A 26,250-nucleotide genomic window follows, 5' to 3' on the forward strand; every position below is an offset into this window, starting at 1 on the left:
TTAAAACCAGCGGGCGGCCAGAATGCAGGCGCAGAAGACGGGCACAAGAGCGATTAACAGGAGCCACCACAGCTCGACCGTAAACTTGGCCTGCAGACCGGCTCGCCAGCGGTTCGGCCTCCGGAGCCGGTGTGAGCAGGCAGGTGTGCCGTAGACGACGCAGCCGAGCCCCGGGCGCGACTCGCATTCGATGTGCTCGCGGCGACGGCGCATCAGAAGGCTGTTAAGTCCAAACCACCCCTGTTAGTAGATGTCACCGACTGGCCAAGGCAAGGGAGGGGGCCCAAAGGGGACAGGCAAGAACGTACGGTACGCTCCCGCGGCAGAAACGCAGGTCACTGCCGAAATCGCAGCGGCGGTCGTTGGGACACTCGAGGTGAAGGCGGCGCCGCTCCAACAGCCAGTTGATCTTGAGGTCAATGCCCGTGTCAACGATGCTGTAGAAGTGGCGATTGGTATGTTTGAGCGACAGGGCGTCGGGGTAGATGAGGTACTCGGAGACGGCCAGGTGAAGCTCGGGCGGGAGTGACAACAGGTCGACCCGGGCCGTAGGGACCGTGTCAGACGCGGAGTCGCGCCGTCCAACACCGCAGGGGGCCGGCACCGGCTCGGAGGTAGTGGGTCGTCGGCGGCGGAGGACGGCCGGAGCCGCATCACTCGTCGTTGTCATGATGCCAGCGCTGGAGGGTTACGATGCGGAGATGAGCTGGATGCCCAGGACAGGGCCGGGAAATGGGAGCTGCGTGCGCGATGTCTGGCTCTCTTATGCATGCGGCGAACTTTAGTGCTGCCTGGGAGACTGCCGGCACTCCGAAGCCAGGCAGCCCTCGTATTCTCAATGTCATCATCAGCCACGGCAGGCACCGGTTTCAGGGCGGCTCAGCCCCGCGCATCCCATGACGGGACGACGGGACGGGCCAGATCGTCAACCGCAGACAAAAAGTAGTGATGGGGAGAGCGGGAGTGACGATGGGGGATGTGGGAAGGCTCTCCTCTCAACTCGGCTCCATTGGAGGTGCTGGCGGAGAGCTGGACAGGGGGCGCAGCTTTTCGTGTCACGCAGCATCGACGCCTACTGACAAATAATCACGTCAGTTACTGGCTGGGAGGCATGCCGAGATGCACGGCGGCAGCGCCACCAGCGCCCGCTGGCTGGATGTTTCAGGGCCGCTGCAGGCCGCCTGCGGTGACCGAGAGAAGGCTGGTTTGGTTCGGCCACTGCGGCAGCTTCCATGGGCGCGCAGACGACCGGGAGGAGCGCTGCTCTGGTGGACGATGGACGACGCCCGCCGCACAGCTGGTCCTCGTTTTCGCGTGCGTGAGTCAGTCGCTGTTCGTGACGCCGAAAGGCAACCATCGGCCCCCGCTGAGGCGTCAAGACGGACACGCTCATCCATGCGCCGACGTCGAAGCAAGACTTTGCCCTCTGCCTGGAAGTCCTTGGTAGATACCGTCAAGCCACCTTTGAATTTCTTGGGCCGGAAGAATGTCACTGACCAGCCAGGCTGGACGTCCGCCATCCAGCGGCTTGGCTGCCTGTGTCTGGACGTGTCTGCCTGCGCGACCAATACTTTGTACTGCCAAATCACCGTGCATACCCCCCACGTGACCCCGCGTCTTTATCGCGTCTTTCCCGATTCGATCCCTCGCATCCGGCTCCTGCTGCTGCTGCCGCCGCCTCCTTCCCTCTGCATCAGCTCTCGTGACCAGTCCCAATCCACTCTCCGACATGCTCTCGCAGACATGAATCACTGTCGCGGGAGCCATGGCTGCCGTCGAGTCTCTCGATAGCGATAGCGACTATGGCTACGATTTCACGCCCGAGGAGGAACTCGAGTTAATTCGACTCGCCACCGACGCCGGGCCCAGCCTCGCTCACACGCCCCCCGCCTTATGCAAAGACCCGAGCGTACGCGCTGCGATAGACGCGATACCAGATCATGCAGAGGGAAGCACTCAACCACGCGGCTCTGAGGCCCCTCAGTGCACATGCTCGCGTCTCTGCATCGTGCATCATCAGGCATCTGACAGCCGGCTCGTCCCCCCGGCGTCTACTACTACACCAGCCGCCGATGAGGACATCAGCTACCCGGATCGTAAGCCTCACAGTTTCACCATCTGCCTCACCTGCAGCAAGTTTTCCACTGACTGACCGAAGCGCCTAGTGAGCCGCGCCCTGTCCGAACTGGAAAATGTCCAGGTTCCTGCTCAGGAGTCTGCCGACGTCGACTCCGGCGACCTTGAAGACCAGCGCTCACCACTCCAACGCTTCCGCTCGTATCCCCGCAAACCCCTCACTGTCAGCGACCTCACCTCGGGCGCTTGGTGCGAGCTGCAGTACTGGTACACACTGACCCGTCTTCCCGGAGGGCGGCGCACCCGAACCGCCGCCATGCGGCAGGGGTCCAAAGTCCACCGGAAGCTCGAAGATCAAGTCCATACCACTGTGCCCATCGAGATTGCGAGCAAGGAGGACGCATTTGCTCTACGGCTATGGAACCTAGTCCAGGGACTGCGGACGTTGCGACAGACGGGCCTGACACGCGAACTCGAGGTCTGGGGGACTGTCGACGGCAACCTGGTCAATGGTGTCATCGATGGAGTCAGCCACGAGCATCCGAACCCCGAGTTCGAAGAAGAGCTGTCCAGCCAAGCCTCCCAGCCTGATTCCAAGCAATCTGCCCTGACAGACTACTTCCCATCCAAGAAAAAGTCAGCCCTGCCCAAGGTCTACCTCACCGATGTGAAGACGCGCGGGAGTCGTGCCCCGGTATCCAAGTCCCTGCTGCGGCCGGCAAAGATCCAGCTGCTTCTCTATCACCGCTTCCTATCCGACATGGCTTCCGAGAAGCTTGATTTTCTCAAAGTTTTTCGAAGATACGGCTTGGACCCGGACGATCGCTTCACAGACGCGTTCCTGGCGCAGATTGGGGACCTTCATGACGAGGTGTTTTACGACGCGCCGCTGAGCCCGGCCGACATGGAAGACAACATTCGCGGCGCCACCACCGCCTCTCAAGCAGACGATCCGGCTAGCCATCGAGCCGCGGGACCAGGTGCGATCCTGGGTGATGACCTCATTCGCTACCAGACCCTACGCGACATGCTCCGCCTCGTCCGAAAGGAGATCAAGCTTGCCTTCCCCGACGGCGCCGATTCCCTCGGCGACATGCTCCGTGTGCAGTATATGCTCCGATCCGACGGACGGATGCTTGACGTCCACGACTTCCCCGTCTCGGCGCAGGCCCTCGACAGCTACCTGGGTAGCTACATGGCGTGGTGGCGCGGGGAGCGGCGCGCCAAGGGCGTGGACATTGAGGAGGCGTTCAAGTGCGGCACTTGCGAGTTCGCCGCCGACTGCGAGTGGCGGAACGCCATGGATGAGGAGCGTGTGCGCAACGCTCGTAGTAGAGTCCAGGGGGCTGCAACCTACGACTCGTGAGTTGATTTATCACGGGGCAGGTATTTGCTTCATGTATGGGGAAATGGGTATCTTATGTAGCCATGCTTACACGATGATGACACGACGGGTGTATGGATATAAAATCCGTCATCAACTAAGCCAGCCGATGGCGCGGCTTCAATATGTATGGTTATGGCCAGATACGCGGAGTACACAGCTAGTTGAATGTTCATCTTTTGATTGGTTTCCATTGTGCAAAGACCAAAACACCTGACATCGCTCGTGGAATGCCCATGCACCAATATGGCACCGCATGGCCTTTATTCGGTTTAACTCAGTTGGCAAGGTGCCCGCCGCCCGCGCCTGCCCTGGAATCAGTTCAACTCCGTAAGCATGCATGCGTGTCTCTCGATCGATTCCCTTCGGCGCGCCATTCGCGAGACAAACAGACTCGTCCAGTTGACGGTCAATCTACATCAGTCGTTCTATGCCTCTCCCGCCTTGGCGGCATTGTGCTCCTCGTAGAACTCTAGCGTCAGCGCCGCCAGAAAGCCCGGGATGCAGCCCTTCTCGCGGACCCAGAAGCCGATCTGGTCTGCTATGCGGCGGGCAAAGGCGCTCCGGGGCCCGCCACCGACCTTCATGGTCCCGCGCTCGCCGTCAAAGACAATCGAGTTCTCGTGCTCGTCCGTCTGGGACGGGTAAAAGGTGCTCTCGACGCGCATCTTGCCGTTGGGGATGAAGGTGACGGTCCAGCCCAGCGTGGAGAAGATGGCCTCTTTGAACTCGTGCGACTTGGAGCCCCAGACCTCCTTGAGGCGCTGCGCCGACTTTTTGGCCGACGCCGTCTCCGCCTTGGCGGCCGCGATCTCGCGCTCCATGGCGCCGAGCACCGACGTGGGGATGACGGGCACCGATGGGTCTGGATGCCGCGCGCGCAGGTTGGCGAGCAGGTCTCTATTCTCGTTCTGGAGCGCCTCGAGCGTTGACCGCTTGATCGCCTCGTGGTCCGACGTTGGGTTCGAGCGGAGAGACAGGACGCGCGTCTGGCCGCGTTCCTTTGCCGCCAAGAGCTGCTCCCTGCTGGCGGCGAGGTCCTTCTCCAGCAGTGACGCTTTGGTTTGCAGCGATGTCAGCTCGTCTTGGAGCTTCCGGTTCTTGCGCGAAAGCTGTCCCAGCTGCTCCTGCGTTTCATCGTCGTCCAGCCGGGACCGTTTTGTCCCGGCAGCGGCGGGCTGCGGCGTGCCCACTTGCGGCTCTCGAGACGAGAGTTCGGCGTGCAGCGTCTGAACCTCGGCCTTGTAATCGTCGACGATGCTTTCCAGCGCCTGCACCCGCGCAACCCGAGCCTCGTCATATTGACCCGGCTGCATCGTATGATCCTCCTCGTCAATCGCCTTGAGCTGTGCGCGTAGGTACTCGACTTCCTTCAGTGCCAGAGCGCGCTGTCGGTCGAGCCGCAAGCGAGCCTTGTCTGTCGCCGAGGTACTCGCCGTGTCCTTGGCCGTCTCGAGCTGTTCTTTGAGCTGCGTCCGCTCCTCTTTGAGCGACTGCGTCGTGTTTTCCTGAGCCGCCATCTCGGCGCGGAGAGCGCCGAGCTGCTCCACGTACGACGCCGTCGTCAGCCGCTCCTGGACCAGCGCCCGAGCCATGGCCTCGGGCGAGTCGAACACGTCGTCATCGGTCTCTGATGCGTTTTGCAGATACGACGTCCACGCACGGCGCTCGTCCTCCAGTCGCTGCCGCTGTAGCCGTGCCTCGGTCAGCTCAGCCTCCAGTGTCTCTGCAGACTCGAGCCTGCGCTGGAGTGTCCGCTTCTCCTCTTCAACAATCTCAACGGCTTTATTGACAGACCGTAAGTGTTTGAGTTCGGACAGCTGGTCACGATTGGTGGCTTCCAGGGCGCGGATGTGCTGTACTTGCTCCGAGAGCTCTCGTTTGATAATCTCCATGGTCTCGGCGTCACCGCTCTGTGCCTTGAGACGGAGGACGTCGGCCTCCAGCTCTGCGATGCGGCCATCCCTGTCGGCCAACTGGGTCTGAGAGTGTTGCAGCGCATCGTCTTTTGTCTGACCCTCTTGCTCCAGCACTTGGATAGAATTCTGGCAGGCGGTGATCTGCATCTGCAGGTCTGCCATCTTCTTCTCGGCTATTCGGGCGGCCTCTTCCCTTGCGGAGGAAAGGTCATCGAGCTGCTCCTGGAGAAGACGCGCTTCGTCTTGCGCCTCTCGCGTTTTACGTTCCCAGGACTTTTGCTCAGCTTCGGCCTTCTCTCTCAGCTCGTCCAGCTCTCGCCGCACCGACTCAGCCTGTTCTGTGGCTTTGGCGCGGTCGGTTTCCGCAAGCTGCCGCTGCTGTGCCTCATCTTGTTGGCTTCGACGTGCCTGTTCCAACTTGTTGTTCTGCTGAGACAGAGCGATTTCCTTCTCCTGCTCGGCGGTCTGCATGCGATACTGCAGGGTACCAATTTCGGCCTTCAAAGACTCTATCTCCTTTCGGTATTTCTCGTACTCGTCCGCGTCGGGCGGCGCCATGTTTTCCTTGGAGCTTTCGCGTGAGCCTGGACGGACAGACTCTGCCGCGTAACTTTGCCGCGACGAGGGTCGAGAATTGGGCTCCGCGCCGGTAATGAGGTTATAGGTAGGCTGCGTCGCGCGAAATGAGGAAATCTACCTCCTGGTTAGCTCTCCCACGTTCCCCGTTCCATGGCAACGTTGATTTACTCTTGTCTCGCGCAAGTTGGTTTGTGGCCGAGGCAATGCGGAGGTGCTGGCGCGCAACCGGCTTGTCAGGGAGCCGCGACGGCCACCAGGACCGCTGCGCTCGCCCTCCTGCGGTGTGTGGCTCCGCATCGTAGCGTTGAAGACGACGCGTGAGCGGGCTGCGTTGGCGCGATCGAAGCTGCAGCGCGAGTTGACGTTGTTGATCGCAAGACAGCTCCACGGTCACGTGATGTTGCCTACTCGTAAGGGTTCACCACGGGAAGCAAGCAAGCAACCAAGATGCCACGCAGGACAAAGCTGCTTTGTGAATCCCAGCACATCCCACGGATCGCGCGAAGATTTCTGGTGCAGTTTGAGTGACGTTCATGATGTGAGTATGCGCTTTTCTGCACCCGGTCGTCTCCCCCGAGCGACGGTAGTACTTGATGTGCGATGAAGAGGTCAGAGATGCTGTTCGCGTCTGGCCAATACGGGTGTCTCTGCCATTCATGGGAGTTCTGGATATGTGTATGGATGCCTCCGGGATGCCATAGGCTGCCGCATGTTCGACGAAGCTCTGGACCACATCTACACCTATGCGCGACGCCGATTCTGGGCGAAGACGACGGGAATTCTCCATACAATGACAACTCTTACTATCGAGATCCTACTGCACAGATAGCGGCGTGCCCAAGTGAAGGACTGACAAATTTTTCGTCATGAGCAACATCAGCGATCCCATATACTTTACAGTTTCTTCTCATTTTTGTGAGCAATGTGGCGGTGCAGGGCTGGACGATTCATTTGGCCTTCGTGTTCTCGCCCTTACCCGTCGCCTCTTGGGATGCCTCGGGGCGCTTGGCTTTGAACATCCAGTACGCCCCGAGCGCGAGCGCAGCTCCGGCCGCCGCGAGCATGCCCGGTCTGACGTCGACTTTGTTAGCACTTTGATATCTTGAAGCTGTTTGAATAATCGCAAAATGCGCGCTGAGGCGGCATTACGAATTCTTCGCGCCCTTTGGGCCCCTCCCCGAGCTTCCCGGCAGCGGCTCGCCACCGTCACCGACGAAGTCACCGCCCTCGTAGATTGGCTGACGGGGTGGCGTTGCGACAGCCCGATTTGCCGTTGTTGATGAGAGAAATCTTCTGCTCGGGTACAGCAAAGTGCCCCGAAGAGCGGGCGATGCGAGTGGTCGAATCGACGACATTTCGGACTATTTGTGTTCAATATTTTGGATATGTTCAAGTACGAATAAACAGGCAAATCCCAAGGCGACGGGACTCAGAGACCTCGGTTACATATATATATATCACAGCTGGCGGGGTTTGTGAGACGGCTGAATACATGTATCTGTGGGCGGAGTGATGTATGAATGACGCATGTCAGTCGTGCATGTGGCGTCTCGACATCTCGCCCTTTCGTCAAATAATGTGGCTCCTCGCGGCTTTTCTAGAGGCCGATCGAGGTGCAGCAAGTTCCATCGGGAAAATCGTCTCGCGGTTGTATTGCAGATACCGGGGTTTGTGACACAGCGAGGCCAGCTTCAGTCTTGCCGTTGATCGAGCTCACATCGAGGGTGTCAGCTGTACAGTCCAGGCTTGGTATTATGACAAGTCTCCGATCTGGTGTCGGTCTGCAATGCACACGTTGATCACAGCGTTTCGTTGATGTAAGTAAAATCGATTTTTTTCAGTTAGAATCCCAGTTTAACGCATTGAACAGCGCGGCGTGTTTCCCACAAGCTTCATCTCGTCAATTGTAGCCAGAGTGTGGTCGCAGCAAAGTAAGGCCAGTACAAGCCGATGGTCAGTGCCCAAATTTTTTGGCCAAAGAGACAAGTCTGCTTTTCAAGTCTCTCGACTTGAACGCCTCGTAGAGTGGTTTATGCTCTTCGTGAACGTTGTGTTCAGAGTCATAGTCGACGTGCACAAACGCTCTTTCGACATCGGCCAATCCTTCGAGCTTGCGCTGCAGCGACTGGCCGACGTCATGGGAGATCTTCAGCGGTGTGTCCGCGTCCATGACGATGTCGATTTCTACAAAGTATCTCTGCCCGGCATGGTATGCACGGCACTGTCACATTAACAGCCGTTAGTATGAAGGGTAGTATAGCCGGGGGGAATGGAGTGTCATGGAGACCTGCACTGACCGTGTCTACCTTCAGGATGTGCGGGCTGTGTGTCAGTGCCACATAGATGAGCCGAGAAACGTAAGTTCTCGGCGCGCCTTTGCCAGCAAGCAGCCACACCTGCTCAAAAGCATTTGCCGCCCATGAGAAGAGGATGATAAGGGCGATGCAGATTGCTCCCACGGGGTCCAGGTACCAGATGAAGTGGTCGCCCACGATGGACATGACGAGGCCGAAGATGTTCACGACGATGTCGTTGCGATGGTCCACGAAGAAGACTTTCACAGACGGAAATCGCCTGTAGAAGTAGCAATATATCATCAAAGAGCTCTTGGAAAATACTATAGTAATTCTATTAGCAGCTTTCCTTTTCACCCCATTGAGCGCTGACCACATACTGGCCACCCCAACGAGGGTTAGAGGTACAATTTGCAGAGGAGTCGATTCTCGTTCTCCCCCGGCAAGTGATCGAGCCGATTCAATCTGATGGTATTAGCATATCACAGCTTACTCTCGTAAATCCATGATCAGGTATAATAACATACCAGCAGTTGCACGGCAACTGTAGCCATCAGAGCGCAAAAGACAATGATACCAATGGGCTCAATCCTTGTCCGGCCCTGTACTGTTCTTCAGTGACACCCTCAGCGGAATGGGTATAGAAACTGCTTACAACTGGAAATTTATAGACGCTCGGTCGCTGTGCAAGTTTCGATGTGATCAACATCACAGTGGACGACACCAGATCCATAAAGGCATCGGCAGCCGTTGCGAAAAGCTGTACAATCACTATGTCAGCCACAGCAGGCATAAAGAGAGGTAGACTCGAGTAGCGCTTGACATACAGCCAAGGATCCCGTGGATATAGCAGCATACAGTTGAATGATGAAGAGACAGACGTTGACAGCAAAGGAGGCATAAACGGCGAACTTGATCCTCGGTCGCATGTGTATCTCTTCATCTGAGGCGAGACGTTCTTCATCTTCGACTCCGAGAAATTGGTCTATCAGTTCGTTTTGGTTGGCATAGAACTTCTTGATCTTTCGTCTCTGACGAAGTCGATGATTCTCCGCAAGCTTTTTGATATGTGTATCATCGAATTTGGCGCGTTCAAGGACATCGCGGTGGATAACAATCGGTGCGGCGGCAACTTCTTCTGCGGTACTAGGCGCCAAGGCATCGACCTCTTCACGCTTCAAAGATATGTTATTCTGCAAAGAGACACGTTTAGGTCACAAGCCCCTGATGTGGTGAATCGGGATGCAGTCAAATATGTAATGAAAGGTGCCTTGGGCGTTGCTTACCTGCGGAGTACCGGAGCGAGGATCTGACTGCTCGGCTGGCGTAACGCAGCCTGCGACATCCTGTGGGTGGATGGGATCTTGCACTTTGCCGTCCACATCGGATCCGGGGCCGTGAACATCCATTGCTGGAGATCGACGTATGATGGCCCTCTATTGCGGGATACTAACCTATCGTGGGTCAAATGGGCGGCTGCGAGTGTTGCAATGTTGCAATATTGAGATGAAACGGAAAAGTCCTCCTTAGGTATGTCAATCTTCGGATGGACAAACGGGTCGAGCTCTCGGGCTCTTTGTGCCACCGAACCCCTGCTTCAGGGCGCCTTTTCGCACGTGGCCGACAAGCTAGCAACAACAATCATCCAGCAGGATAAGCGATCAAGAGAGTCTGATCATGAGAACTTGTGGTAGGGAAATGTAGAACAAACTTTCAGCAGTCTCTGGGAGCTGTGGATGCCTTAAGTTGTCGGGCGACTGGACTTCTTTACCCTGGCCTTGGGGTACAGTGTTGGATGGCCAAGGGCGCAGAGTGCCGTATAAAGTCAAACAGTCTACTACTGCGTCAATTCTCAAGTGAATCCAACGATAAAAATTGTCATTGGTTCAGCAGGCTTGAAAATACGATAACAAGAATGATTTTAGTGCAAAGGGATAGCGTATGCCCTCATTGAGGCAAGTGTGCATCTTGGACCCTGGCCTCTCACAGTGCGGGTGTGAATCCATCACAGACTGCCTTCTGATCGGGCATGCGGCGATACCATAATTAGCGCTTCTGGGGTTCTCAGGAGGTCTCTGGAGTTTGTGGCATCTTCTGCGAGGGCTGAAGCAGTTGCCGACTCAAATGCCGATCACGTTCCCTGACGAGCACCAGATAAGCACCACGCAAGAGGCCTCCAGTCCACCTGCTCGCCTGCAAACCCCGCGTCAGTGAAACGGTAGGTGCACTGCTGTTGTAGATGGCCTACGAAATAAGGTACAGAAAGTTAAGTGCCGACTCCTTGTCAGCGCGGGAATGAGCAACCAACAAGCCATGTGTAGGGGAAAGGGGACTTTGTGAAACATGAACAGTAGCCGATCTGCCTCTCCAACATGATACAATGCTAGAGAAGCCGACTGCACTGGTATAACACACAACCTTGTTCAGCCACCAACAAGTTGGTGGAACGCCCTAAAAAGATGCATAAGATACACCCCTGTATCGTCCCCAGCTCCTGGCCAACTAGTCCACTGTTCGGCAAGTGTGGCCATGGAACCGCCCGTCTCGTTCCTCACTGAAGTTGCGTTGCCCGCCGACCAGGCCAAGGTAAATCATGCAGCATTAATAGTCGATCTTCCAGGCCAGCACCTCGGGGCTCGTGTAATGGGGAAGCGACACGATGACCCTTTGGCACAATATTGCAAACCCAGATACGCACCAATGCGACAATGCGTCCGTTCACTAGACGCAGTGGTGGATCTGGGAGAGCAGCATTTGGTGTGTGCTTAGACTCAGGCGTCTTCGGACGGGCGGTCAGGGCCTATGTCCAGGTCGGCCCTCGTCTCCATCGAAGTCCTCGCTCCCGCATCCGTGAAGGGGGCATATTCTTCCGCTTGTTCCATCGGTCCGGCCCATACGGCGCTAAACCCGCCGCCACGCTCCTGACCCCATCGCTGCACCCTGATAACCATGTGATGCAAGAAGAAGGCGAAGGTGAAGAACGTGTGGACGACTCTGGTAGTTCAGACGGGTAAGCATATGGGCGATAAACGCTATCCTGGGACACGTACAGGTTTAGAAGCAGCAGCACGGTGCCATATGTCCCCAAAATAACGAGGGAGTTGTTGGTCGGGTCTCGCCAGTGCCGTTGTGATAGTGTTATCCAGCTAGGGATCAACACGGCCAGATAGAGAAGCCCCAGAATGAAATCCGCAATAAGAATGGTTTGCGCAGCGATGCGGTGGACCGGTGACCAGACAGCCATGGTCTTCTGACGGCGCAGACTCACAATTGCGAGCAGAGCAGATCCAGTCAGAGGGAGGAGCCCGAGGGCCGGGACGACATGGGCAGTCTTGACGCCATGGGCGACGAGGAGCGCAACGCCAATCGGCAAAGTGGCCGTGGAAAGATACCGCAGCAGCCGGGCGACGATGTAAGAATCGGGCTTGGTGGAATTTGGAGGAGTCATTTTCGGTTCGTTATGTTTTATTTCTGATGCTTCCGTGTGATACAGTACAACTCGTGGTCGAGAAGAACAGACCAAGCAAATGGACAGAAGGGGGTATTTGGACCAGGTCTTATTGTCTTTGACATTGATATGGTTTATTCGACCAGAGATGGGAACATTGCGCCTCATCAATGCTTGCGCGGTAGCGCATCAGCATCAATGATCCTTGCCCCTTCGGGACGTTCCCGACAGGGTTACGAAGCTGGCTGACACTAGCAAGAGTCGCCGCATGCAGTCGACAAGGGTACTCGACAGCTTCGTGCTGTGCATTGTATCTCAAAGTCGCACTTAGGCGGGCCACAGACATTGGGAATTAGGCAGACCTGCGAGGCACTGGAGAAAACATCAAAGGTTTCCGTGGAATTAAGAATCAGCGGCCAACCACCGGCGCCCAATTGTCGAAGTGGACGCTGCATTTGCGGCTGCCTGTTTTCATTTTGGAGCCTCCGGGGTTGTTCCCGCCGTGGATGGTGTGAAGCCGCGTCAGCTCCTGTTGTTTACTTCCTCGAATGCGGTGCTGTTCCTGGTGACTGAACCGCTCGACTGATACCATATGCGGTGCCAGAGGCGCCAGAGCATCACCGCCATTGGGTCCCACAGCGATGCCACTTTGGAATCCTTCCGAGCCATGCTCCTGAGACTCCGCAGAGAGCGTCATCGTTTCACTCCCCGCGCTACAAAAGAATACACGATCCGAATCCCGACATTTGGAATTTCCTCTCTCAGTCATTTTCCTGAGCTCCCGCCGCTTTACCCTAAGTAGCGCCTAAGCAGCCTAAGTAGCGCCTGATTAGTGCCTGCGTAGCGCCTAAGTCGCGCCTAAGCTGCCTCCCTGAGATACCCTCCATAATTAGGTATATAGGGCGCCTAATTGGTTTATAACCTGGTAGGTGGGTCTTCACACCGGCGGCTGCGAACGTAGCATACCGTCAGCGCTATATAGCGTTTAGGAGCGAGGGATTATTCTATATAAGTACGTCCCTCGGGCTAATAGGCAATTATTACGGCCGCATGCGGCATTAGTAGCCTTAATTAAGGTGCGGAATATATATTAAGCTACGTACTAGGAATGGCTAATAATAGTAAGAGTGCGTTCCGCCTTATTTATTTCTCTTGCGGCCGGTTAGTAGCGATTCCTCTATATCTTCTATAGTATCTACTATTAAGGCACGAATATATAGTATATTAAAGATAGCAATATTTATTAGTCATGACTACTTACTAGCCGTAATATAAGATATCCTCTATCGCGGGCATTATAATAGCTATGCTTTAGTATGAATTCTTTACCGTAAATCGGTATATGCCTATATATCTAGTATGACTCCTACTCGTTAATTACTCCTTATCGGCCTGCCCTAGCTCTACTAGAACCGCCGCTATCTATTATAACGCAAGGCTAAATAGCTAGGGGATAGTATAAGCCCCTTTAGAGTTATCTATATAAAGTTAGGGGCTAATACGCTTAAGTATCTAATAATATAGTACGTTAGTACTAACCTAGCTATAGATTGCGCTGATCTCTATAACGTTCTAGTAGGAGCTCGTCGGTCTATAGGTAACTAACGTATAGCTCTAGTAAGGCCTGAAATAACTAATTAGATACTAGTAAAAGCGATATAATGGGATAGATCGCTAGACCCTTATTAGCTCCTAGTATAAATGCGGAATATCGCTATAGGTTAAGCCACTAACGCTGACCTCGCCTAGCAACTAAAGCTCCGAAACGAAGCCTTAATAAAGCATTAAAGCTTATTATTCTTAGGAGGCAGCCTAGGCCTAAGAAATCATAGAGGCGCGCTGCGTAGCTTGCATTTATTATTTAAATGAATATATAAATTAGTCTGTGGAGACCTAGCTATCTATGCTTAGGTAATGAACAAACTAGTTCCTCTGGCGCTCTAGGCTCGACTTAACTACAATTTACCTCAGTAGCGCTCAGGCCATTTAAGAGGAGTCTAACCGTTTTTGGAAAAGGTTACGTTACCTAGAGTACTCCTCTAGTAAAAGGCCTGAGGATCCTGTCCCAGAATTACACTGCTCTGCGGCAACTTTATATGTGTTTTATGCGTATCTCTGTGGTTCTAGCAAAATCACAATTCATTAATAACTATATTAAGATATATCGAATACATCCTAACCTTTAATTAATCGTATATTGAAGTATTTTCTATCTAGAGATATAAGCTCTTAATATCCGCATAGCTATATCTTATAGAAAATGCTAATTTATAGTAAGCTAGATCGCGTCCGAATTATTATCTAGCTACCGTTGCTAGGCTTATAGTCGAATAAAGCTAGAAAATATGCGTTAGATATAATATAAACCTCTTTTAGGCTAAAATTTACGCTAATGTCTTATTATTAAGCGCGTTATGCGCTATATTATGCGAAGCCGGGCGAGCTTTCGAAGGTAGTAACGAGAGACCGTATATAACGTATGAGATCTCGTTTACGATACTAATGGCATTACTAGTATAATAGCTATATAGCGACTAGTCGAAAGGGTAATAGACGCACCTAAGGAGGTATAGAAGGGTATTATCCGGGTAGGTCTAGAACGCTATCTCTATTTATTCGAACCCTATTAGAAGTAGGTAGATACTATATAGTATTTAGTATTTAGAAGGGAGGACCTTCTTTTAGTAGCTAAGTTATCCTTTAGTAAGAGTATTATATTCTAGGCTATGCCGCTATTTTATCGCGGTAATATTGGCCTTATTATCGTCCCTTTAGATCGAATTAGATAGGAGTAGTGCATTAAAATCTAAAGGCTTCTGGGGGCGTAATGTATATTTATTAATGGTAGGACCGATAAGACCGACGCACTAGCCTAGGATATCGAGACGGGTAGATATACTTATCTTATTATAGGCCTAGAGATCGTAGCTAGTTAGTTTCGATCGATAGTAAGTAGCCCGGGTTTTAAGAAACGGGTCTACGTCGTCGCTATAGATAAGCTCTATTTAGTTGCCCTTTAGGGAAGTAGTATCTATCTATAATACGTATAACTCTCTCTCCTTCGCCGAAGGCTAGGAGGAGGTATTCCTTAGTTTAGCTATTCCGCTACTCTTGACCGGACGACGTTAGAGACTACGAGGAGAATGACAGGCTTTTAGGTTAGCTATAAGTTCTTTCGATCGTCTATCGATAGGCCAGAGATTAAGTTAATCGTCGAGACGATCCTACTACGAATAATAAGGAGATTTACAAGCCTCTACTTTATTCTATAAGACGCTACTATAAACGGCTCCCCGACGCTATAGAGTATTCCGAAGACTATTATCTTTATCGACTCCCGGCGCGATATCTAAAAATATACGGAATGTCTATAGGAGTAGCTATAGAGACTATTATATAGGACTATAGGAGCCCGCGATTATAAGTAGATTATCTAAGTCTACTACTTATATACTACCCTTAATAATAAGAATGCTATATACGACGAGTTTTTTAAACCCGATTCTAAGATCCGAATTATAGTAGCTATAGAATTACTAAGAACTAAAGTAGATCTATCGGATATTATACGAGTTATCTAATATAGCCTCCCTCTAGAACGACTCTTATACGTTCTTATCTAATGGTTCGGCCGTATGGCTAGGATAACTAGTATTAAAGGCGAGGCTATCTTCTTAGTAGAAAGCTAGGCTATAGGCGACTGAACTCTAGCGTAAAGGCCGGCGTTATCGGGCGCTCCTCGGAAGCTATCGTCTTCGAGACGGCTTCCCGATACGAGCCGGTTAGCTTAGTCGCACTCTATAGATCTAAGAGTAGATAGTAATATTCTAGACAATAAATCAGATATTACCGTAGACGCCGCTACTAAATATATTATACTAGGCGACGAATATAGCCGCAAGACGGAGAGAGAACGCTAAGCAGACCTATATAGTAACTACCCGGCACTATTTAATTGCGTTAATCGATCTGCATATCTCTATATAATCCTAATAGATTGGCTATAGGAGAGTCTATTAGACCTGGCGTCTAGGTTGCCGGCTCCTAGATTATACGACTACTATAATGTCTGTAACCCTAATTTAGCGCGAACGTTACCTTTCCTATAGGATACCGCCGCTAGTCTTCGGATACTATAGACCGGAACGGCATTATATATGTTTTTCGACTGCCTAATCCGCTAGGGAGATAACGTTATCGATTCGACTTATTAAATAATGAGGCCGGAGCTTTCTATGCGGATATTTACGTAGAAGGGTGAGTAGATATTAATGTCGATAGAATATACGAATATTCGCTCGGCTACTAAGTTACTAAAGTTTATAACGTCGACTTAGATAAAGGACTATTTAGGCGAGTTATTTAGAGAGTTTAACGAAATTAAGCGCTATATAGTAAGGAACTGGCCCGGAGGCTATAGGCTAGGAACTATAGCTATAGCTTAAGTTCTAAGATAAAGAGCGTTATTAGAAAGATAGGCTTGTCTCGCTGCCGAATGGCTAGTAATTTAATAAATAACTCTAAGGAGAAAGGCGTCTATTAAGATAGAGACTCTAATGACTCCTAACTAAGAGCGTAAAGTTCTATTATTCGCATAGGAGCGAGAAGAGTACGCTTCCTTACTAGAGCGAATTATTACCTAGGCAAGAGAGGCGTTAGCTTCTTACTCTCCCTATCTACATACTCTAGTAATACCTATCGCATCCGCGAACTCGTTATTCGTATATATAGATAAGTCGATAATATCGCTAGAGGTAGATTATTCTTCTACCGTATTAGGTATTCCCGAAGACCGTAAGATTGAGGTAATTAGAGAAATTAGCGGTAATTAGGTCTCGAAACGTCCCGTATCGAATCGAGGGAAGGGGGTAATAACGAAATAGGTTGCCCTCGGTATTCTTAACCCTAACGCAAGGAGAAGCCCTTATAGTAAGAAAGGGAATAATAGCGGCTACGACTATAGTAAGTAGGTATTATAGATAGGTTACTTTAACTCGGTATCTAAAGGTAAGCCCTATTCGCTAGTTATATCTCTATCCTTTAAGGGCTAATGATGTCTATTAGTATGAAACTAGAAACTCTATAAGTATACGTATATTAATATCGCTATTATATCGCTATAAGGATCTAGATTAGACGTAGCTCCTCTCCTCTTAAAAGGTAGTACGACTATTCGATCTTTATCCTTTACGACTTTCGTATTAAATGCCTTTAGTTTTTTAGTTACTACTCTTTCGAGCCCGATTATATATATATTTAGCGCCTAATATCTTACCTTCTTACCGTCGTTATAAAATTTAACCGAGTCGCATACTAGCTTAAATGCTAGTATATAAATATTATCCGTCGGGGAGGGCATAGAATATATTAAGTTATCCTTCCGGGCGAATGCCTTCTTTATCGACTTATAAAGACAAACCGTATATTCCGCTATTAATAAAGTCGTCTTAAATAGCGTATCTAATCTAAAAGTCGATATTCGACGGGCCTAGAGCTCTCTTTTTAGCTCTAGGTTTAGATATTCGAGGCTATAGTCGACTTCTTACTAGGTATCCCGGCGGCTATATAGATTAACGAGGCTATTCGAGAGGATAGCGCGCCGAAGCTCCTTATCGTAAGCTTTAATGCTTACGAGCCGCTTTAAATAGAGTATCTCGAATGCGTAGTTCGATTATCTAGTTCCCTCGAAATAAAAGTAGTAGATATTAAGGACCCGATCGATAAGTCCTATATCTTTATTCTTAAAGCCGTACTTTAAGGTTTTATAGATAATTATCTATTAAAGGTATCGAGTATAAGCGAGGAACTCTTCGTTAACCGTATTATTAGCGTTATCGTATAGTATACTATACAATATATTTATAGAGTGAGTTTCTCGCAATCTAGGTATAGCTTTCTAGCGTTATACTACTCGCGACGTATATATAGGGCGTCGCTATCCCTTAAGTGATCGCTAAGAGTCTCGTTTAAGTTATGCCTTAATGCGTATACTTCTTTATAATCGGCCGCGTAGCTATCGAGTATATAAGCTTTCGTCTATTAGCCCGCTTTAGTACTTCTACCCGTTCGTAGATTAACGTCGTTAGGATAACTTCCGCGCTCCCGCGCTACGATAGCGATATCGTCTAGCTATCTTATTTATTATTCTACCGTTCGGGATAGCTTTTTAGTACTTTAGGTCTCGATTTACTATATAGTTAGCTTAGTAACTCTAATATATATATTGCCTAGGACTTAGATATCTATTATCGTTATTCGAAGCCTATAGTAAAGGACTATTACTACTAGGCGTAACCGTTAGATAGTAGTTCCGCTATAGGTAGAAACTAATAGTTCTCGTATCTTATAGTTTACTTTCTATAGCTAGATTTTTACGTAACGTAGACGCAATATAGCTACCGCTATAGTAGTTAGGCGTACTTTAATATATAGTATAATGTCTAACTATGCTTACTTTACTTACGTTTTTTTTTTATTTCGTGCCTAATAGGGACGTTTAGGTCTATTATTATCTCTAATACTTACTAGGACCTATCTTTATCTACTCCGTCGAAATTTAAGAATAATATCTTATACTATAATACTTTACCCCTAACCTACGTTTAAAGTATCTTAATACCGTCCTAGAAACCGTAATATATTCTTTTAAATTTAGTAAGGCTATAGTTAAGGACGTTCTTTTCTAGCTCTTAACTTATACTCCTTCTTACCTACTTAATTAGAAATAGCTCTATCTTTTAAGTCTTCTATATTATAAGTAAGTATTCAATAAGGTACTCGGGCTCTAAGCTTTATAGATTATCTATATTAAAGTAGGATCGAAAAGCTTTATTAGGTAGTATATAGCTATTAAAGTCGGACGTATTAATAGCTTATTAGATAATTATCTCTATAGGGATTATAGTTAGTATCGTATTAATTAATAAGAATTATCTTAAAGAGCTATCTATAAGCGCACGATAATACGCTACCCTTTATATATAAAGGAAAGATTTGCTTTATAGTATAGAGTCCCTATAATTAAAGCTATTATTCCGATATATATAATTAATATTTAAGCTTTAACCTTAATGAAGTTAAAGCATAACGTATATAGGCGCTCGACCTTAATATATAGATTATTGTATCGGCTTACTGCGGATAAATATTCTAAGTCTAGATATTTTGTAATTAGTTCTCTATGCGATAGTCTTCTTTAACGTCCTTATAATACTCTTAGAGGCACGCTCTCTAGTAATAAAGGACTAGGTGTTATAGGTACTAGCTACTTCCTATATAAATTCATATTACTATACGTAGTGTAATATATAATAATATATATATATTAGGCTCCTATATATAGTCGTATCCGTTTATATTATTATTAATATATAAAATTTTTCGTCTGTATACGCGGTATAGCGACCTTCCCCCCTCTCGCCCTCTATACCCGAGCGAATAGAGAATAAATAACTATAGGCCCCTACCTAGTTTTAGCTAATGCGACCTCCTCGTATTTATATATATTAGTAATATTTCGCCCTATTATATTATTTGCCTAATGCTAGCTTTCGTTCGGCTAGGCCTATATTACTGCCTTAATGCTACTTATAAGTCGGTTAGCTCCCTATCTATTATATTTGCATATTAAAGGAGTCTTCTATAAATAGCCTATAGAGTCGTTTATTCTATAGTCGGAAGGCTCGATAATATCTCGCGAAGTATTATAGCTAATGCTACGCGGTAAGCGGTAGACTCTCCGCTGGCTTAGCTAGTGCTATAAGCCTATCGGATATAGACTTTATAGCGTTAAGTATATCGAATAATGATAGCGATAGACTAGGTAGCTATAATATTATTAGCATTAAAGTAAAGAAGTATATTCGTATAAATACTTCGTACCTACTATCTACTTCTTTTACTATACTATTACTTCCTAAGCCTTCTAGCTAGTATTAATTGTTCGCTATATATTAAATACCGCTATTATCGCTAATAGGCTAAGTTTTAACGCCGTAGGGTAGCTATATCCGGTTTCTAAGATAGGGGATATAGTTAGCTATAAGTCGGTAGCCGACGCCGCGAATCTTACTTTAAAAGCGACTATCCCGATAGCGTAAGCCTGCTTTACCGTAATAAAGACTTTCGCTGCCTTATGGTAAATGGTTATAGTCGTAAATCTAGCCTCTAAAAGGTTGATTAACTATATAGTTATGTCTCTATGAGCTATACGAAGCTTATCATTCCCGACTGTAGCTCAATATTAGTGCTGTTTATCGAAAACAGCACTATGCTAGGATACTTACCAGGTTGCACCTATACCGATGAGCTCTAATTCCGCGGCCTCTGCGACCAGACTATTAGGCGGGCATCCTTAATAACTAGCACCCTAGGGCTAGCGGGGCACACAATTTATATTTGCTTTATTAGCGTATTGCATAAAACCGACGGGCATAGAAAGTGCTTCTCTAAACTCTTACGGGAATACTACCGTAACTCTCTATTGCGGGATATTCTTTATTTGCAGCATCTCTGCCGGCTACTAGGACCTAAGGTTAAGTAGTTTATAGCCCATATACATATACACTAGGTCATTTATAGCACCCTAAGAGCCGCAGGTATCGTCTAATAGGCTTAAAGGTTATAATGCTACCCGATTATGCTATATTATATTACTATACTTCTTCTATTTTCTACTATTAATAAGCCCGTTAGAGCGGCAGTAGAGCTAATAGTAGTCTTAAGAGTCGTAATAGGGAAACGGACGGTATTTAAGTCGGTCTGTCACGAGGGCTGCGACTATGCCTTTTAGGCTATATCGTATGGCTTTATAGTTTTTTTCTTTATTCTAGGGCCCCTTATTGCCGTCTCGCTTATTATTATAGCATTTTGCTATATGTTTGTTTGTAAATAAATAAAGATCGTTCGTTATAGGAATAGGCGTCTTAAATAGGTTCGCTAGTGGTATAGGGCACGGCGGTGATAAAGCTGATATCTAGGTGAGAGGCGTGTAGCGCTCTTACTTAGGCTCTAGAGCTAGACTCTCGTCGGGATATGTTCGCCTAGCGTCGGGTAGATGGATAACGATTGGGCTGCGAGTGGAGAGTAGTGTCGGTTCAGTTTGACACCGTAGATCGTGCCCGTTGGCGAGAACTGGAACGTGGCTAGCGTTTTTCGGAGAGAAACTTTGATGTCTGACCGGCGCGAGTCTATTTGTTCAAATCTCAAAGAATCCAGAAACTGGCTCTGACGCTGTTGCAACGATAACAGGGGCGATCGCCGGTGTGTCGAAGAAGATGACGCTTCAGGTGCTTCGCATGGAGGTAGGTCTTGGTGCAGTGCGGGCAAGGGAACTTGCCGTCCGAGTCCTTGACGGGGATCACGGTGCTCTTAGCCGCGGTGGTGCCGGCAGGAGAGGCGGCAGGCCGTCCGGGAGCGCTGGGCAGGATGCCGCGGCGGCCCTGGGAGCCCACGACGCGCTGAATGAGAAGTCTTCAAAGCTTCTGACCGAACTCTTGTTGAATCGTTTACTGCTCGTCAAACCTAGCTTACCTCCTAAGCAACAGCAAACTCTTAGGACCCTATCTAGGCTCCGTTACACCCGGATGGCAAAGACAACAGCCATATGCGACTCCCGAAAGTTGCCCTGGCCACTTTCCTCTCTCGTTCGAAAACCTGAGCCGTTGCTGCTTTAACTGAGCCGTGCCTGAGCCGTGCCTGAGCCATGGTGGGCTGGCGGTTATATGACTGCGGCACAGTCACGGATCCCTGGCTGGCTCCACCCGCCAAAAATAGAACCAACAGGACCAATAAGGTGAGGGGGCCAAGGATCCGACGTCCACCCGAGGCTGATGTCTTCCATCTTCCCCCTTCAAGTGCCTCCTCTGATGTGGATGTCGACCGCTCTCACGACACACCCCCGAACACCGCACCGCCAGCCAGCCAATAGCAAAACGCCGCATTAATCAGCGACACGCGCGGCACCGTCGTCACGCTTGGCACGTAGCTCCACGTGCGCCCCTTCAAAAAGAGTCTGGCCACGAAACTCTACGCCCACCAGGACCGAGTTCACCTCACGTTTCGTTCTTCTGCTACTAAGCCATCGTCGAGGTACTACTAGGACACAGCGGGGATCGATCAACCGACAGAGCGGCTATGAATGACACCGACTACGAAAAGAAACTCGTGCCCTGAGAGCATCTCTGCGGCCGGAATACGATAATAGGAGGACGCGTTTAACCCAGGCGGCTGTCACTGAAGTGACGGGGATGGTCGTGATGCAGCCAATCTCCTTGATGCTAGCGACCATGACCTGGGCTCAGGAGAAGGTCCTTGATTGGTAATTCCGCCTCGTTGGCCGCCTACGCGGTCAGACGCGGCGGCCAGCTGACACGACGGATGGGGAAAGGAGGGGACAGTTAGGGTTATATGAGGACCCAGCTGACAGTTCATCAAGGACGCCTTGGAGGTCTGCCTCGCCATGTTTCGTCTTGGCCTACTCCAGGATGTGCTGCCACACGGACTTACGCGCTTCTTTTCCTAAGGGTTCGTAGTGCAGCACAAGGTGGATTCGGCTGACCATCGCTTCGTCACATGACTGCACTCGGTTGGTTGTCAGGCCTTCTGACGAGGTGTCCGACGTGCGTCACATCCACTGTGTTGGCTGAAGAGTGTCGGCAACTCGACCTGGATAGTCTTCTTTGGCGCCACCACTTTCTGTTGAGCAAAGAGTGAAAACGAGGAGGAAACAAATGGGTTACTCAATGGACCAGCTCTGTAGGCTGCTGCGCGCAAACAGGCAGGCCCAGCTGGCTATGCAGAAGAGGAAGAGGCAGTAGGCAGTAGGCAGTCGTAGTAATAGTCATCGCCATCATAATAAATAGGCTCTCAATTACAAAGGAAACGCGTCAGGGCCGCTGGTTTAGGTCGGCCGTGGTGAGGGGGGTAATATTCCAATCTGGCCTCTCCTTGTCCGTTCTTCGTGATCCTGGAGTTCAGTATCTTCTCAGTCATCCATTCTCTGCCCAGCCCCGAGCGTTCGGGTTCCAGCCGAACGAGTACAGTCTCTGTTGGGTGCTGATGCGGGAGGGGTTCCGTAGCTTCTGCACAGAGCAGGTTTGTGTGGAAAACGTTGTGAATCTCCATCGATGGTGGAAGTTTAAGTCGGTATGTGACCGGACCGATCACTTGCGAAATACGGAACGGGCCGATGTGTGTCTAGCCATACTTTGTCGTCTTGTTGATAAACTGGGGCAGGTGATCGAGATTTGTTGGCTTGATTCCCGGGAATCATCAGGGGAACCCTCAGCTTGATCTAACGCGCCAAGGGTGCTCGGAATTTGCCCATCCCCTCAAGCATTCTCCCAAACCTTTCATGTCGTTATCCTTTGTTTGCTCCACCAGTCCGATGGTCAACTTCGCTCCTTCTATTCTCTCGAGTAGTTGTAAGAAACAACGCAAGGAATGTAGACTCCAGTACTGTGGCTAGAGATGTCTGGGGTCAGTGGACGATGTCTGTGCTGCAGAGGCCATAGCCGCTTGAGAAGCAGCTCGGAGGTCCCTTCTAGCCGCACTGAACTCCTCAGCTATCTGCCGCTTTTTGTCGTTTGACATGGAGCGATCGCCCTTCGCAGCATCACGAATTGCTGATATCTCGTCGACTATTCTCTGGTAGTCCGCTACACTAAGCGTGCCGGCAGGTCGATTGATAGACATTGTGGTAATAAATATAACCTGAGATTCGAAAGGATGCGTAGGGAGTCAAGTTGTTAAATATGGCTCCGAAGTGGATGTCGTGGAAATTTGAAGGTTTGTTAGAAGGTTTCGTTAGAGCTGGTGTGGGGTAATGCCTCCCTTTATAGCTGAAAGCTGTGAAGCCTGGCGTCCCTTGTGTGTGCCTTAGGCACGTACTGGCACCAACTGTCAGACCGGAAGGGGTCGGACCGAGATGACTAAGGAAAGAGGGGTCTTGAGATGTCTGAAATGAAGCTATCAGCACACATCACAAGCATCAAGAAGGCCATCAATCAAGGCCACAAGAGGCATCAAATAGGGCCTCAAAACAAGGTCTCAAATCGGCCTATTTGATCATCAATTCAATAGCCTATTTCTAGGCCCCTCAAAGCACCTATTTCGTTGCTTGTGCCGTAACGCACACCCAGACACACATTCCAACTCGGGCCGCGACTCCACTAAAGCTGTCACGTGGCCGACACCAACTTAAGAGGGGCACATCTGCAGAAACACCATACACTACTGGCCCGCGATACGTCCATATCTAGGTTCCTTGCATGTCACCTTAGAACAATACAATATGTCACCCTCAATTCGTTATTTTGGAGTGTTTAAATGGGTTGATGAATGCGGCTTCAATGTGCCACCGGTCATGAAGCTGAGGGCCGTCGCTGTAGGGGCGCCTAGCATGGCCTCCAAGAGAGTCGCCTTGAAGGGAATAGAAACTTAAACATAAACTATAGGAATAGTAATAACAACAGTACTCAATTTATGACCAGTAACCCATTGATAGCAACCTAAACTCTTCAGCGATCCCCATGACAAATTCAGCGTCTGGCCTTATACCTCCGTACCCAGGCCAAGTCTTAGCGGTCTGGACCAGACCAAGACCAAGACGGACCAGACCAAGACCAAGACAGACCAGACCAAGACCAAGACAGACCAGACCATTCCGATCACTGCAGCGCGGCTTCTTCTATACAAACACGCCTGATGATGAAGCTATATTGTCCTCCCACATATATCTTGAGCTCGTTCTAAAGGTGCAAAGGGCCCGATTCCGTCATTCTGCGGTTACTCGGGCTGGTTATTGGCGTTGGCCCAGGGGTCAGCCATATCGGTTGGCCAGGGAAAAGGATCGTTCGGATGTGGGTCGAAAGCCCACATACAAGTTTGATCGTTGAAAGTTTGGTTGTTGCAGCCCCAGCAGAAGTATTGATCATCTGGGTGAGTGTAATTCAGAACACCACAGGCGCACCACCAGCCGTTCCCTGCGGGCTCGCTTGATGCGGAGGATCCGGACGACTTGCTGGATTTGCCGGATTTGCCGGATCCGCTGGACTTGTTAGATTTGCTGGACCTGCTAGAGTCGCTGCTACTTCGACGGCCATTGGATAGAGATTGGTGGTAGCCCCTAACATTTTGCTCCAAAGACTTCTTAAGCCTACTATAAGAGACTTGTTGGTCATACAGCTCCTGCAGTTTCAGTCTCGCAGGATGCCCATAAACAGGATGATCAGTCTGTTTTTCCCAGTGGCGGATGTTCTGCGCGATTGACCGGAGTTCGTTGTCCAATTGATTGATTTGTGCCTGAATCTGCTGCAAGCCAGACGACGCAGACGATGAGGACTTGGGTTTTGGCATAATTGCGGTGGGTGTAATTCGAAAAAATATGAATGAGAACTGAAGATGCTTTAGATAAGACTCGATGTTGATTTACCTGGCATAAGGGTTCAGTAGAGAGTTTGGGCGACTATTTATACCTGAATAGCGTTGTATTCTCTTCCCTCTCTTCCCCTCTCTTCCCTTGTTGCCGGTCTATTATTAGATTGACTAAGCATCCTAAACATGGGAATGATAATTAGTTCCTGAACTCATTGGCTTCACAGCTTGCGCCAAACCGCCAAGATGGTTGTTCCGAGAGCCGCGCGGCAAAAACGAGGACTTCTGGGAGGTGTTATTGCATCCTATGAAACGACCTACCAGTAACCGCAAAGTGGAAACTGCGGTCGACTACTTTCCATGACTCTTTGTGTATTTCACTTCGCGACCTCGCCTCATTGGTGGCTGGCCCAATTTGACGCCGGCCTAAAGGCCGGCGTTTACTTGTTGGTTTCAGGCTTTTGTTTGCACCATCAATCAAATCAGGGATTTTAACCGCCGGCCGAGATGCTTTGCTGCTGGCCCGAGATTTGGACCGATGAGGAGATCTCCAAGTATAGAATCGAGGCCATCGACCTGATGGTTGCTCCTTGCGAGAAGAATGACTGGCTAACGCCCAGTCCTACCCAACCACCACTGGCCCAAGCCGTGACCAAACATCCCGCCGTAGAAATTACGCTAGGCAGTTTGAGGATGTGCTTACTCTCTGCTGCCATCCCCTGTTACTAAGACCCCACACGTCCGTTTAGACCTATAATATGACTTCTATGACGGATCGTATTATATGCTCTAGCACGTAGCCTAGGGCTACGTAACTAATATAGGGTTTTTAACCTACCGTAGCGTACTAGGCGTAGCCTCTTATTTTTCCTCCTTAATTTTAAAGTTCTTATTAAAATATAGTTAGGAATTATGCTGTGGCTCTAAGACGCAAGTTGGTCCATGGGAATATACTGCGGGGTTGACGTCCAGGCTTCATACACTCCTAAACCTCAGTGACTCAGCCCTGATATAACATTGAAATAAGAAATAGAGGGAAGTCTGGCTAGGCAACGGTCTAACGACTCGTTAATGGAATTTTGCTCACGTCTTGAACACTGAAGCACTCTAGCTCCGCAGCTCTCCCCATCGGCTGTACGCGCCAGCCGAGTTTCCCGACGGATCTACGTTAGAGAC

The 26,250-nt window shown here is 49.8% G+C and overlaps 5 protein-coding genes across 6 annotated transcripts; 1 reads left to right on the top strand and 4 right to left on the bottom strand.

Moving 5' to 3' along the window:
- Positions 1-670, bottom strand: JDV02_000104 (uncharacterized protein; the record flags this gene model as incomplete). The annotated part of the gene is made up of 2 exons (XM_047980876.1): positions 1-220; positions 309-670. 2 exons carry the CDS (start codon positions 668-670, stop codon positions 1-3), a joined length of 582 nt encoding a protein of 193 aa, XP_047836834.1.
- A 1,007-nt stretch (positions 671-1,677) lies between these two features.
- On the top strand, positions 1,678-3,631 carry JDV02_000105 (uncharacterized protein). 2 transcript variants are annotated; one of them, XM_047980878.1, is made up of 2 exons: positions 1,678-2,096; positions 2,159-3,631. In XM_047980878.1, the coding sequence occupies exons 1-2, from the start codon at positions 1,941-1,943 to the stop codon at positions 3,440-3,442; spliced, it is 1,440 nt and encodes a 479-aa protein (XP_047836836.1). In that variant the 5' UTR covers positions 1,678-1,940; the 3' UTR covers positions 3,443-3,631. The 2 variants fall into 2 exon arrangements, with proteins under 2 accessions (XP_047836836.1, XP_047836835.1); XM_047980877.1 differs by having other exon boundaries at positions 2,166-3,631.
- On the bottom strand, positions 3,521-7,356 carry MAD1 ([Phosphatase 2A protein]-leucine-carboxy methyltransferase). The gene is made up of 2 exons (XM_047980879.1): positions 6,127-7,356; positions 3,521-6,072 (listed from the first exon to the last, which is right to left on the bottom strand). Exons 1-2 carry the CDS (start codon positions 6,253-6,255, stop codon positions 3,889-3,891), a joined length of 2,313 nt encoding a protein of 770 aa, XP_047836837.1. The 5' UTR covers positions 6,256-7,356; the 3' UTR covers positions 3,521-3,888.
- A 532-nt stretch (positions 7,357-7,888) lies between these two features.
- JDV02_000107 (uncharacterized protein) lies at positions 7,889-9,661 on the bottom strand (the record flags this gene model as incomplete). The annotated part of the gene is made up of 7 exons (XM_047980880.1): positions 7,889-8,179; positions 8,256-8,575; positions 8,633-8,717; positions 8,780-8,854; positions 8,908-9,012; positions 9,080-9,445; positions 9,539-9,661. 7 exons carry the CDS (start codon positions 9,659-9,661, stop codon positions 7,913-7,915), a joined length of 1,341 nt encoding a protein of 446 aa, XP_047836838.1. The 3' UTR covers positions 7,889-7,912.
- A 636-nt stretch (positions 9,662-10,297) lies between these two features.
- JDV02_000108 (uncharacterized protein) lies at positions 10,298-12,090 on the bottom strand. The gene is made up of 2 exons (XM_047980881.1): positions 11,303-12,090; positions 10,298-11,246 (listed from the first exon to the last, which is right to left on the bottom strand). The coding sequence occupies exons 1-2, from the start codon at positions 11,866-11,868 to the stop codon at positions 11,024-11,026; spliced, it is 789 nt and encodes a 262-aa protein (XP_047836839.1). The 5' UTR covers positions 11,869-12,090; the 3' UTR covers positions 10,298-11,023.
- Between the last annotated feature and the right edge of the window lie 14,160 nt (positions 12,091-26,250).

Source organism: Purpureocillium takamizusanense, chromosome 1, assembly GCF_022605165.1.
Source record: "Purpureocillium takamizusanense chromosome 1, complete sequence".
NCBI classification, from domain to species: Eukaryota; Fungi; Ascomycota; class Sordariomycetes; order Hypocreales; family Ophiocordycipitaceae; genus Purpureocillium; species Purpureocillium takamizusanense.

What these genes read in the sequence shown, in the direction of transcription:
- JDV02_000108 (XM_047980881.1), bottom strand. Translation starts at nt 11,868, where the DNA reads ATGAGGCGCAATGTTCCCATCTCTGGTCGAATAAACCATATCAATGTC. An exon ending in GTGCTGCTGCTTCTAAACCT is followed by an intron (nt 11,247 to 11,302) that starts GTACGTGTCCCA and finishes CTGAACTACCAG; the next exon opens with AGTCGTCCACACGTTCTTCA.
- MAD1 (XM_047980879.1), bottom strand. Translation starts at nt 6,255, where the DNA reads ATGCGGAGCCACACACCGCAGGAGGGCGAGCGCAGCGGTCCTGGTGGC. An exon ending in CCAACTTGCGCGAGACAAGA is followed by an intron (nt 6,073 to 6,126) that starts GTAAATCAACGT and finishes ACCAGGAGGTAG; the next exon opens with ATTTCCTCATTTCGCGCGAC.
- JDV02_000105 (XM_047980877.1), top strand. Translation starts at nt 1,766, where the DNA reads ATGGCTGCCGTCGAGTCTCTCGATAGCGATAGCGACTATGGCTACGAT. An exon ending in GGACATCAGCTACCCGGATC is followed by an intron (nt 2,097 to 2,165) that starts GTAAGCCTCACA and finishes CGAAGCGCCTAG; the next exon opens with TGAGCCGCGCCCTGTCCGAA.